The 14070-nt window shown below is 37.9% G+C and overlaps 1 protein-coding gene across 17 annotated transcripts in view; it reads right to left on the reverse strand.

The window, feature by feature from the left end:
- Positions 1-14070, reverse strand: part of Epb41 (erythrocyte membrane protein band 4.1) — a 152633-nt gene that overhangs the window by 77037 nt on the left and 61526 nt on the right. For all 17 annotated transcript variants that reach the window (XM_077109949.1, XM_077109945.1, XM_077109953.1 and 14 more), the window contains exons 4-5: positions 12824-12928; positions 4354-4396 (exon numbers count right to left, since the gene is read on the reverse strand). In XM_077109949.1, the coding sequence (XP_076966064.1) occupies positions 4354-4396; positions 12824-12928 (148 nt within the window). The remainder of the gene's footprint in view (positions 1-4353; positions 4397-12823; positions 12929-14070) is intronic.

Consider the following 14070-nt stretch of genomic DNA (forward strand, 5'->3'; position numbering starts at 1 on the left):
AGCAACTAATCTGCTTTCTGTCACTGTGAATCTACCTATTTTGGATAGCTCATTTAAACTGAATTATACAATATGTGGCCTTTTGTATCTAGTGTCTGGCACTTTTCCCCCTCTTTGAGACAGAGTCTCATTCTGTTGCCAAGGCTGGCTTCAAATTCCTGGACTCAAGAATCCTCTGGCTTCAGGCTCCTAAGTAGTCCAGCGTGGGCGTGCCCTGTGGTGCTTAGCTTTCATCTGGTATAATGTTTTCAAGGTTCATCCACAGGTTGGTTCATCTTCATTCCTTTTTGTGGTTTCGTAATATGCCATTGTTTGAATATTCTGTATTTTGTTTATCTGTTAGTGCACTTTTGGGCTGTTTCCACATCTTGGCCTCGTGGATAGCACTGCTGGGATGCAAACTTATTTTTAAATGGTTCAGAAAAAAAGCCATGTATGTATATGTGTATGTGTGTGTGTGTGTGTGTGTACACACGCATGCCTACATGCACTTGTGCCCTTGCATGCACGCGCATAAGTAAATAGAAAAGAAAATAAAGCAAATGTAGTAAAATATTAACATTTGAAGAATTTGGGGGAAGGGTGTAAGGGTATCCAGGAATTCTTCATACCATTCTTTCCATTTCTGTAATTCTGAAATTATGTCCAAAATTTTAAAAAGTTAATAATTGGGAAAGAAAAGTCTGCCTTCTGAAAACATAGGAAACCAAGAACTCTTGTATAATACTGGTGGGGGTGTGAACTATTAGAATCAATTTAAGGGAGAACAATTTGGCAATATCATGTAATGAGGAAAATAAACATAGCCTATAAACTAGTAATTCCACTTCCAGATATATAAGTAGGTACTTTTTTAAACCATGGAATTATGAGCCACGTACAACAAATTTAGTGAGGGGGAAAAATCAGCACTTAAAAATGTGAAGGGGAATAAAAAAGAAAAAAAAAACAGAGTCTCACAGTGCAGATTAAGAATTATTTTGTGAAATCTTTTTTTAACAGAGATGAATTTCAAAAACCCATGGGTGTGTTTCTGTATAGACTCAGAACATCTCTAAAAGGAAGACAAGAAATTAGTTACCATGGTTGCCTCCAGGAAAGGAAACTGCATGACTAAGACAGGGAAGAAGGGAGGTTCACCTTGTGCTGTACTCATTTGTGCCTTTCAATTTGATACACATACTAATAGCATCTATCTTAAAAAATAGTTTAAAAAACTATGTATGGAATACTTATATTTTTTAAAAAAGAGAATTTTTAAATATTTTTTTTTTTTTTTAGTTTTTCAGTGGACACAACATCTTTATTTTACTTTTATATGGTGCTGAGGATTGAACCCAGCGCCCCGTGCAGGCCAGGCGAGCGTGCTACTGCTTGAGCCACATCCCCAGCCCGGGAACACTTATATTTTTGAAACACAAAATTTGTACATGCTTAACAGAAAATGTTACAGATTATATCAATTTGTGACTATATCCAATAATGTTTAAATTTTTCATCAGTATATATTATTTGTATAATGAAAAAGTTAAAAAAGAAAACATCTTCACAATAGATAAATGTGAAGGCTAAATAAGATGTTTACATTTTTATTATTAAAGTTTTATTAGAAAAAAATTTTTTTCATGTTGTAGAAAGATTTGATATTTTATAATTTTTTTAATTTTGAAAATGTTAAAATTTATTAATAATAGTTAACATCATAGTTAATTCAACTGTTTCTCTATTGTATATAGTGACAATATCTTCACAAGACTGCATGCTCATATTTTATAGTTTTTTTTAAATGCCAAACATTTAAGTTCTTTTTCTTAGCAAGAGATTTTTTTAATACTTAGGAATCTACTAAATATTCTTCTTAGTATACACTGTGTTAACTTTTCCTCCTAAAGAATCTTCTTATATGAGTAATATTATTCCTGAGTAATATTGAATATTAAAAGCATATTCACTGAAAGAAGATAGAAATTTTTTTTCTAGTCATGTCTCAAATATTCTGAATACTTTTTGCTTTGACTTGCATTAAAAAAACAAAACAAACAAAACAAACAAACAACAAAAAAAAAAACAAGCTTTTATAGATAAAAAGCAAATATGGAGAGCTGGCAGTCCAAAGGATTATCTTCTCTGTTTTTTGGTTTGGGTACTGGGTATTGAACTCAGGGGTATTTGACCACTGAGCCACATCCCCGGCTCTATTTTGTATTTTATTTAGAGACAGGTTCTCACTGAGTTGCTTAGCATCTCACAGTTGCTGAGGTTGTCTTTGAACTCGCAATTCTCATGTCTCAGCCTCCTGAGCCACTGGGATAACAGGCGTGCGCCATCGTGCCTGGCATATTCTCTCTTTTTATAACATTAAAACAATTATAAATGGAGTCTAAAGGAAAACATTTCATCATAAGAGAAGTGTTTTAAGAAATGAATGGGGGCTGGGGTTGTGGCTCAGAGGTAGAGTGCTTGCCTGCCACACGTGAGGCACTGGGTTCAATCCTCAGCACCACATAAAAATAAAATAAAGACATTGCATCCATCTATAACTAAAAAATTTTTAAAAAATAAAATAAAATGAATGAATGGGATGGGTGTGCTGACACAGGCCTGAAATCCCAGTGACTCAGGAGGCTAAGGTAGGAGGATTGCAAGTTTAAGGTCAGCCTCAGCAATTTAGTGAGGACCTAAGCAACTTAACAAAAGCCTGTCTCCAGATAAAACACAAAAAGGGTTGGGGATGTAGCTCAATAGTACAGCACCCATGGGTTCCATCCCCCCAAAAAATTAATCAAATAGACAAAAAAAGTCTTGATAATCCCTGAACTGTAAAATAGTTATGCTACAGAAACAGAGAAACTTTACAGTATAGGGTCTTAAATAAGCCTCTCTTGATTTCTATTTTCTGGAAGTAAAGTTTGCATTCAGGTGATAGTTAAAAATTATGATTAATAACTGCATTTCCTGGAAGTTTCTTCAAAAATAAACCAAACTCAAAGGATAGCTATTGACCTTTAATCAGAACAAAACAAAACAAAACAAAAAGTATCTACCTCTTAGTTAACCTGTTGGGTCTGAGGCTACAAAATACTAACATATACTTTTCTTCATCCCGGGACACCACTCTGAGCAGGGTAGCATGAGCTATGTCGGAGGCCTTAAAGCTGACAGTGAAGCCACAATGTCAGAAGAGCCAGTGGCAAGCAATTCTTATTCCTGCATTCTGTTTATCTTCCATAGTCCCTTATACTTCAAGTTGGAAAAGACTGCTGGAAGAGATGAAAAGAACTACAGCGGTCCCTTATCCTAGGGAATATGTTCCACCTCAAAACCCCCAGTGGACGCCTGATATCTTAAATAGTACCAATCTCTATGTGTATGGTTTTCATATATATATACATATATATCTCATAAAGTTGAAAATTCACCTTTTCAAATAAAGGATAGCGTTTACAGCTTCTCTTTGGTGTATTCAAATTGCCAGCATCACTACTCTTAAGCTCTATGGCCATTATCAAATAAAATAAAGCTTACTTGGACACAAGCACTGTGATACTGGGATTACCTGATAGCCCTAATGGCAACCAAGCAACTAACGGGTGGATAGCGACACAGCATGGTAACACTGGACAAAAGGATGATTCATGTCCCAGGCAAGACTGGAGCAGGACTGCAAACGGCATGCAATTCAAAATGTATACATTATCTATTTCTGGAATTTTTTGTTCAAAATTTACAGATCACAGTTTGTTGTGGGTAACTGAAACTGTAGAAAGTGATACCACAGATAAAGAGGGAAAACTGTATAGGGAAGAAAACATGGAGAAAGTTAGAACACAGGGCTAGGGGCGAGGCTCAGAGGTAGAGTGTGTGAGGCCTTGAGTTCAATCCCTGGCAAAAAAAAAAAAAAAAAACAGAAAGGAAAGAAAGAAAGAAAGTTGTAATACAATAGTCCAGAACAACTTAAGAGGAGCAGGATCTAGCAGCAAACTTCCACTAGTGGGCTACTGCAGTTTTAATCACTACCATTTTGGGAACTGACTCCCATATCCTTTTTCTTGGCTCATCTTCGTTCTTTTCCACTTGTTACTCTTACCTGTTCCTATCTTCCCTAGCTTTGCCTAGTTGTTTAAAAAAAAAAAAAAAAAAGGTCAAGATCTAACCTACATCTCAACAGTGTCCTCCTCTGCTTCATTTTTCTATTATGAAATCTCCTCCTTCCAGGGGAAGGCTTTATGTCGTTTCAAAGCAATCTGCAATGGTCAGTATTCTAAAGTGACTGACTCACAGCCAGAAATGGCTGGAAATCCTCTGACCTACTAAAAGAAAGGGAAAACTATAAAAAGGGCTATATCTACTTACCTCGAACTTGCTTTTTGATTTCTTTGGCAGAATCCAGCCATGTCTGTAAAAAGAGAAAAGGCATTCACACAGAGCCACAATACACAAACAACAGAGTCCTCGGAAATAGGATCACTGACCATCTTGGAAGAGTGCCTCCACATCAGCCTGCATCTCCCCTGACGGGCTTTGCATTGATTTTACAAAACATAATGATGTTCAGCAAAGTAAGACTCAGAAGCTGGGCTTAAATCCAAGCTCCACTACATTCTGAGTAACTTAACCATCTCCAGGCCTCATCCCCTCGTTTGTAAAATGAGATATTAGAGTAACACCCACCTCACAGAGTTAGGAAGATTAAGTGAGCTAATATATGGAAATCTCTTAGTAAACATTAAGTATGAAATAAACACTTGCTATTTATATTATTCGGTCAAGTCTAGAGAAGATTCTATAACCAGAATCAATTCACATTATCCAAATCTTATTTTCCCTTCCAACCCTGACCTTTGTCTTGTTCAAGTTTTCTACATCAGCACAACACCTGGTACATGGTTCATACCCAGTTAATGTTCACAGGATAATAGGGCCATTAGGTTCCCCCTGACTCCTCTTGCCCACACTGATCTTTCCATCACTGTTCTCCCTGTCAAGGGTCCACACATCGCCAGGACAGGCTCCACAGCCCATGGTAGACCCTGTAAAATAATGGCACTTGAAAAGAGCCTCACCATTAACATCTTTCATAGGAACCTTTGAGAAATGTTTAAAGTCAAAAATCACTAAATTTCTAGAATTATTTAAAACACTTTTACAGAATGAAGATACAAATAGAAGAGTACGTTGGCTGAGGGTATAATTCAGCTGGGTGTCATGGTATACCTGTAATCTCAACTACTCAGCAACCTGAGGAAGGAGGATGACAAGTTTGAGGCCAGCCTGAGCAACTTAGATCCTGTATCAAAGGGCTGGGGAAGGCTGGGACTATACAGTGTCAGAGTGACTGCCTGTTACGTGTGAGGCACTGGGTTCGATCTTTAGCATCACATAAAATAAAATAAAGGCATGCTGTCCATCTACAATTAAAGAAAACCAAACCAACAAACAAAAAGAGGGCTTGGGGAGTAGTTTAGTAATAGGGTACTTGCCTAGCATGAGTGAAGACCCTGAGTTCAATCCCCAGCACCAGAAAAAAGCAAAATAAAACCTTCTGCAGAATAACAAGAATTGACGTAAACAAGAAGAGTTACTTTTTTTGCTAAAATTATTTAACTCCCAGTATTTTATTTAGCAAACAAATATTGGAGGAATGATTCAATGTAGTAGGCACTGTGGTTTCAAAAAAAAAAAAAGATTAAAAAAAGAGTGCTTGTTCTTTAGGAGCTGTCATTTTAATGTGAGACATGAACAATGAGCAATCGATTTGTTCCAGGTGTGGCCATTACCATGACGGTGCCATGACAGAGCTGAGAGTACACTGAGATCACAGAGAACGCGCACCAGCATGGATTGGAAGGCAGTCAGGAAGTGTTTCTCTGATAAAGTGTCTAGGGGATCTAAACTGAGTCTTGACAAACAGGAGGTATCCAGGCAAAAAAGAAAAAAAAAAAGGTAATAAGAAAGTAACTGAAGTATAAAAAAGAACATGATTATTTCTGAATTGCCATATATAGTTCCCCACAGCTTGAGCTCAGAGGTAAAGAGACATGCAAAACTGAAAAGGAAAGAAGGGCCAGATCAGGGAAGGCACCTTACCCCGTGCTAGGAATATGGACTCCATCAAGTTCTGGGCAAGCAGGAGCCATTAGAGGGTTTAAAATAAAGGAGTAGCATGAATTAGAGGAAACATGCCTAGAGACAGGGAGACCAAATAAGAGGCTGTTGTGCAGGATGATAATTGTGGTCCAGCAGAGTATAATGGTTCAGGGAACATGCTTGGAAATCAGTCTTGAATTATAATCTTGCCTTAACCTCTCCACCATTTATTAGCTATGTAAACCTTACCTAAGATAATCTTTCTGAACCTCAATTTTTTCATATGTGTACTTGGTACAAACTACCCTCCTCATGGAGTTATTGTGGAATAAACTATTATACACACACATATCAAATATATATACATATATATGACATAATCAATACTCTATAAATGGCACTGATACAGCTTAGCAAAATGGTGGGATGAGATCAAGTCCTTGGGACAGAGAACAAAGAGTCCCTAAGTTCATCAAAAAAGAAGAAGAAAGAAAAGAAAAATAGAAGAGAATGTTAGAGGAAAGAGACAGAACTTAATTTATAAAATGATGAAATATTGAGAAGACAGTTATAGAATTATATTTTACCAGGTATCTTAAGCTGTCCCTTAAAATAATAATTCTGGATAATCTGGTTTCTATTTAAATATTCATCCACACGGAAAATGGGAGGCAAAAGAAGAACAAATGCTATTAAATTGAATGTAGTCTTAATTTAAAATTTTCATTATTTATAAGAAGAACCTAAGTTTTTTGTTTGTTATTGTTACTGGGGATTAACTGTGGGACATTTTACTACTGAGTTACAACCTCAATCCTTTGGCTCAAAGAGCTTTGTTTTTTGCTTACAGACAGGATTAGAAGGAAGGGTAAATAATGTGAGTGATTTTCCCCCCAAGAGAAAAATCCTCAATTCATTCATAAATAATTTTAGGCAGAAATAAAATAATGGAAGTATCTATTTAACTCATATAACTTGATTCATAGTCACAAAAATCTCTCAGAGCAGAGTTTGCTTCCTGGTGGCTTTTCCTTTTCTCTGCTCAGACTCAGTAGGGCAACTGGCCTATTATCATGCAGTAAGTAGGAAAGCAGCAAGTTCAAACCACTCCCTGTGAAGAAAAAGCCACTTTAATAAACTTTCTGCCCAGCTCAAGGTACTAGATTGAAAACAAAACACAGATTCAGAAGCTTTTAAAGGAGAGAAGCTACATATCCAAGGATAAACCTTTTCATATACAAAAAGAAGACATCAGAGATTAGAAATGAAAAGAGGATAACAGTATTTCTTCTCATTATAATAGTTCGAATTTTTTCCAACACGTGAAGTAATTCTGTAGGTAGAAACCAAGAAAGAAAGAACAAAGAAACAATAAAGTAATTTAAAATCAAGGAACAAAGAATAAAAAGAAAATCACTTAGGATGGGGGAGCAGGCAAAGAGCTGAAAGAGTAAACTGTGCAAGACGAAAGCCATTCTGATTTTATATGCTTCATTTTTCTCATTTGTAAAATTAGTGGGATGGTTAGGCATGGTGGTGCACGTCTGTAACCCAAGCTACTCCAAAGGCTAAGGCAGAGAATTGTGAGTTTAAGTCCAGCCTAGAGAACTTGGCAAGATCATCTAAAAAAAAAAGGGAGTGGGGTGGTGCTGGGGGTATAGCTCAGTGGTAAAGTGCCCCTGAGTTCCCTACAGCAAAAACAAAACTAAGGGGGTGAGACCAAAAGGCTTTATGGCTCTAGTACCTTCTGTATTTCTAATGACCAAAAATTTAAGTATAGTCTCACAAGACTACATACTTTACAGATTTAGTCACTTCATTAATATGTATATTCTTCTAGAGAGGGTATTTTCTGGAAACTTGGCTTATTGACAATAGATATAGGGAATGACAGTGTTAGACAAAAGTCATGTAGGGCATTTTTTGGAATGAGTTCCGGTACCATAGGCCCCCAAAGACCAGACCAAAATGGAGTCACTCCTGCTAAATGTCAGGTAATCAAACTGAAACCTGAAGGAAGAAGTTATGTCCTCAAGTAGATCAGTTTTTCTTGAAATCAAGATTCTAGTCTGAGTTCACTTAAAAAAAAAAAAAAAAAAGTCCCCTTGGTTTTCACCCTTACAAAAGTAACCTGATGCCCACTGTTCCCCCCCCACACACACACTGTTCTGTTTCCTTATCCCACCCTACAAAACCCACTTCCCTGCCCAGTGGGAGCCCTCATTCTATTCTGCAGGATGGGGCTGCCCTATTCATTAACTATTCATCAAAGTCAATTTTATCTTTAAATTAACCAATTAAAGTCAATTAAATCTCTAAATTAGTCATAATTTTGTCTTTTTCCAAAGATGAAGTCCCATAATCTGGCTAGATACCATCAATTTTAAGTAAGAAGCATAATATTCTTCAGTACACACCCTTCCTAAGAAAAGATTAGGTAGTTTATTCAACCTGAAGGGTGCTCCAGAATGCATTTCCAGATTAGGATCAACAAATTATTAAGCGGAGGCCTTGGTTTGTTGGTAATTTAATTGTGAAATAATACTACTATCATAATATCAATGGGAATGACATGGCTCCCCGATTGCCTGGAAGTCTCACAGCCAGCCCGGTAATCTAGTGTTAGTACTAGTGCTAGTCAATAGTGTTAGTACCTTTCCAAACCCTAATTAACATAAATTTTGGACCAATAGCATTTACCCTATATAAACCCCTAGAATAGCACACTCAGGCAGCAACCCTAATTGGGTCCCCTCTCAAAAGAGTTTTGTTTCTATTCATACTTCAATAAATCCTACTCTTATTTTCACTTTTCTTGGTCTATGGATTTCACTCTTCAAATTCCAGACAAGAACCCAGAAAGAATAAATTGGCAGTGAGCTACTAGGGTCTGCTGCAACACTAGAGGGCATAGCCCACCATTAAAAGCTGCAATACCTTTGTCAGCACACAGACCCCACCTGTCAGCAGAAGTGGAGAAACTCCTTTTTTTTTATTGAGCACTTACTACATGCAAGGCCATTCTGCATGCTTTCATAAAGATTATCTCATGATCATTCCTATTTTATCAATGAGAGGTATGAATAATTTACCTAACTCCCAACTAGTAAGTGACAAAGCTGTAGTCTAAAGTGTAACAATATGGGACTGGGATTGTGGCTCAGTGGTAGAGCATTCGCCTAGCACAACCAGACCCGGGTTCAATCCTCAGCACCACATAAAAATAAAGGCATTGTGTTGTGTCCATCTACACCTAAAAAAAATAAAGTGTAACAACATGTTTCAATTTTTCAATTCATTTATTGAATGTCTGCCATATTTAGGGCAGGCAATGTGCTGGGCACCTATTTTCTTGAGATAATCACAACCTAGTGAAGAATGTAAACAACAGCCAAAACAATGGATGAAAACCGACCCACACTAAGATGTAGAAATGTGAAATCTCATAACTCTGGAGCAGGAGATCCTAGTAGCTTGGTTCTATAAGGGCTTTGGGGGGAAGGGACCAAAAGTTATGCAGAAGGATCAAGAAACAGAAAGGTTCTGACCACGGTCCTGCTGGATATCCTTTAAGGACCTGATTTACACCACAGACTGACAAAGTCCTGACTATAATAAGCCCTTCATTCCTAGGATCACTTGCCCACAGATCTCCCTGGAAAGGTCTTCTTATAGCTATCAGGGAAATTTAAGGTAGATTGTCCGCTGCCCGAACAGCACGCTAGCTTCATACTAGAGGTTCGAAGCATAGAAGTTAACTAGTGAGATCAAAATAAATACACAACAAAATAAATACCTTTTTCTTTTCTTTTTTTTTTTAAAGACAATTTTTAATATTTATTTTTCAATTTTCGGCGGACACAACACCTTTCTTTGTATGTGGTGCTGAGGATCGAACCCGGGCCGCACCCATGCGCGCTACCACTTGAGCCACATCCCCAGCCCATACCTTTTTCTTTGACCAGGTCTGAGACGGCCCTCCCTCTGGCTCCTGCCTCGAGCCATCCGGTGGGGCAGCGAGACTTACTCAGGACTAGCAGGAGAGAGAGAGAGAGAGCGCACGCCAGGGAGTGGCCTTTTATTGGGGAACAAGAAATTCAGGGGAAAATTCCATCCAATGAAGGTCGAGGGGGACAGCATTCCAAGGTCAGGGTCAGTGATTGGTCTCAGGGTCAATGGTCAGTCACACCCCCACACGGATGAACTCTAGCTCCTAGAGAGGGTGGGGATTAGTTCTGACACAGTTTAGCCAGAATGCCTCACACCCAATCAGGGAGGTGCCCATCACATGCGAGAATTGCTTCCCACAAGATTGTGATTCAGAGATATCACCTTTCCTTTTCCAGAAATACTTTATGAGGGATATTTCCTTACATAGGCAGGTTTGCACTTTGCTCTTCAGCTTTTATATTCGATATTTTAAAAAACAATTTACACATAAACATATAAATAAAATAAAATAATTTAATATTTGCTTATTAAAAACTAGGATAGTAGAAACTGCTATAAAGGGCTGGGGATGTGGCTCAAGCGGTAGGTAGCACGCTCGCCTGGCATGCGTGCAGCCCGGGTTCGATCCTCAGCGCCACATACAAACGGAGATGTTGTGCCTGCCGAAAAACTAAAAAATAAATATTAAAAAAATTCTCTCTCACTCTCTCTCTCTCTCTCTCTCTCTCTCTCTCTCTCTCCACTCTCTCTTTAAAAAAAAAAAAAAAAAAAGAAACTGCTATAAAGAAAACTTTCCACAGGACAGAGTATGGACAATACCAATAATGGTAAAAAGTTTTCAATGAAACTGAAAAATTTTATCCCAATATGGACCCCAGAAACTCAACAGCAGAATTTCTTCTGCTGAAACCCTTAGATGAGCTAGCTTCTAGACACATGATTCACCGAAAATTTATTTCCAGCAGTGACTTTATTTACTGGGCTGCTGGGAGCCATCAGCCAAGTAGGTATGACAATTTCCTTGCCAACGTACTCCCATGCTGTCTAGTGGAAGAACTCCTGAAAGGTGACCTTGCTCAAGGACCAGGGCGGATCCGTGTTTATGGTGTTCCCGGTTTAGGATAATCCGAGTTTAGGGTGTTCCCGGTTTAGAATAGGGCGTATCCTGCTGCCTGAGTTCCTCTTGAGTTCTCACGGGATTCAGAATATATTTGGGAGACAGAAGCCCAGTGGAGGTGTGGATTGGGCAGAGAACGTGGATTTTCCCAGAACGTGTTTGTAGACGGCCGGTGTGAGATCAGGAATAAAGAATTGCTGTTTGAATCTACAAAGCTGTGAGTGGCTCGTGATTTGTGCCCAGCCAGACTGCGACACTGGGCAAGTTATGGAATTCTTAATTATTCTCAAATGAACCTTTTTTTCCCCCTACAATATAACAATATTCAATTTCTAGACATCAAAATTCTCATTAAGCGAATGTAAGATAAATATTTTTCAGAGTATTTCCCCAGATTTTTGGTAGAATTTTTTAGCTTACAGCTGCAGAAAGTTTTTCACTGTAGTTTTGGGATATTGTTTTATTTTTAAAATTAATTTCAATGTTCCTTTGCTAGTGAGAAATAGTTTTAATAAAAGCATGTTTGATCCTTTAGGGAGACAAAGTAAAGGTTAAGTCCTTAAGGAACAATATTAACCTATGAGCCAATGGAATTACAGGAGTTCAGCACCATGCCTAGCTTCAATTTTTCTTAATAATTTGAAATCATCTTGGAAAAAGAACCAACATTTTATAAAAGCTGCTCTCCAGGACTCCTCCAACCCCTGAGCAGCTCTCTAGATTCTTCTATACTCTATTCCTCACCTCCAACGTTCAGCCAGCCTAGCTGGCTCTCAGTTCCTCAAACATCACTGTCGATCATAGGTCTTCACTTGCCCATTTTATCCTTTAGATTTTGGCTTGAGTATCCCCTCCCCAGAGAAAACTTCCCCGGCCATAACTCCATGATGTCCTGAACTTCCTTTAGTATAACAGTCATCACACCAGGAATCAATGTCATCTTCATACTGAACTGGAAGCTCCAGAGGGCAGGGACTATGTCTTCCTTATTCACAGCTCTATTTACAGTATCAAGTACAGCACATGCAACCACTTGTTAAAAACTGGACTTAAGTTTTCATCAGTTGATTTTAAGCAAAAGATTTGCAACTTCAATTAATTGGCGCAGGAAATTCAAGCGTTCTGAGGTAAATGCCTGCCTTTTAACCTTTCTTCTCTCCTCCGTGAATGGGTGTTGTCACCCATTCTTCTCCTTTTGACATAAGTTAACAACTGGTTTCCTTTAAGATTGGGGAAAATGTCATATTTGTTACATGATTCTTTTAATAATATTAGGAGTTTATTCTCTTCAATAACATTGCTTGTAAATTATGTATCGTAATTACATCCATTCAACAAATATTTATTATAAACTTACTATGAATCAGATACAATACTAATTGCATAATATATGAAGTTACTGGCATCTGTTTGCTTGCAAATTAGGGCATATACCTCTTGACTTTCCCTACTATTTAAAAATATATGATAGATACTTTCTCTCAATGATTAAAGAACACACTAGCAATAGTATTTGCTTTGAAGGTAATTATAGAAGGAAAATCTGAGAAACCAGAACAGACTAAGTGCACTTAGAGAGACAGGTGTAACTACATTCTTAACAACAGTAACAACAACAAAGAATTCAAATAATTTGTCAGCTTCTTACACTGCTCGAAGTCTCCTTACCTTAGAGCTTACGCTATCCCAAATGGCTAGACCAAAGTAGTCTTCCTCCAAAAGATTGAGGTGTTCACATACTCTTTTAAGCAAATCTTGTCCCTTAGCATGTTTCTGCAATAAACAACATATTTTAGTTGAGATTTCTTTTTTCTTTTTTTTTTTTTGCAGGGGGGCTACCAGGAATTGAACTCAGGGGCACACGACCACTGAGCCACATCCCCAGCCCTATTTTGTATTTTATTTAGGGACAGGGTCTCAATGAGTTGCTTAGTGCCTCACTTTTGCTGAGGCTGGCTTTGGATTCACAATCTTCCTGTCTCAGCCTCCCGAGCAGCTGGGAGACTTGCCCGGCTGAGGTTTCTTCTTAACCTTGTTCTTATAATGAAATAAACTGTTACTTTTTACTTTCCTCTTTTATCTTTGGTTATTAAATTTCAGGTGGCCACATAGTCTCATAGAACAGTATGATTTAAATTACGGTCTTTCAGTTCATCAGCTTACATATGCAACACAAGAATCGCACTTTGGACACAGTGCGATTTCAATGCAAAGCTACCTTTCCTCTACCTCCCATCCCCCATCTCCATCATAAACATACATTCTTTATTTGGGAAGCAATATTTCCTGAAACATACCGTGGGCCAGTGCCAGTCCCTGCAACCAGCTGAATCAACTGTCAATGCTCACAATTAACTGTGGCTGTGGAAATCCTTAGACCATCATTTTCAGAACAAATGTCCCAAGAGAAATACATATAACATAAAATTCTAGATAGCCTACAGACACTACCTGTTGGAACAGCTCTTTCGGTAGTGCTACAAATCATTTTAATATTTATTTATCTTCAACGTCAAACAACTCCCAAGTTCTTGGTACTTATGCTCCCATTTATAGGAAGGAAAGGCCCTAACTTAGAGGCTGTGAATTAGAGGTAAAACGTCCTAACTCCTTCATTGACTCGATTAAAAAACTAAGCAGCTTCAACTAACCTGAGCCATTGCAACTAATACCAGCTTTCTTATCTAAAAAATTATAAGAATATTTATACCTGTCCTACCTATTCACAGAAATTGTTGAAAAAAATTGAACATGCTAATGCCTTCTGCAAAATATATAAAAATATTTCTAAAAGTTAAAATCAGTATTGGGGATGGAACCTAGGGCTTTGTGAATGTTGGGCAACTGCTCTATCACTGAGCTACACTGCCAGCCCTAGGAATCTTTTTAGGCCACATAGATGACACATTCTCCAC

This window comes from Callospermophilus lateralis, chromosome 7, assembly GCF_048772815.1.
Source record: "Callospermophilus lateralis isolate mCalLat2 chromosome 7, mCalLat2.hap1, whole genome shotgun sequence".
Lineage (NCBI taxonomy): Eukaryota > Metazoa > Chordata > Mammalia > Rodentia > Sciuridae > Callospermophilus > Callospermophilus lateralis.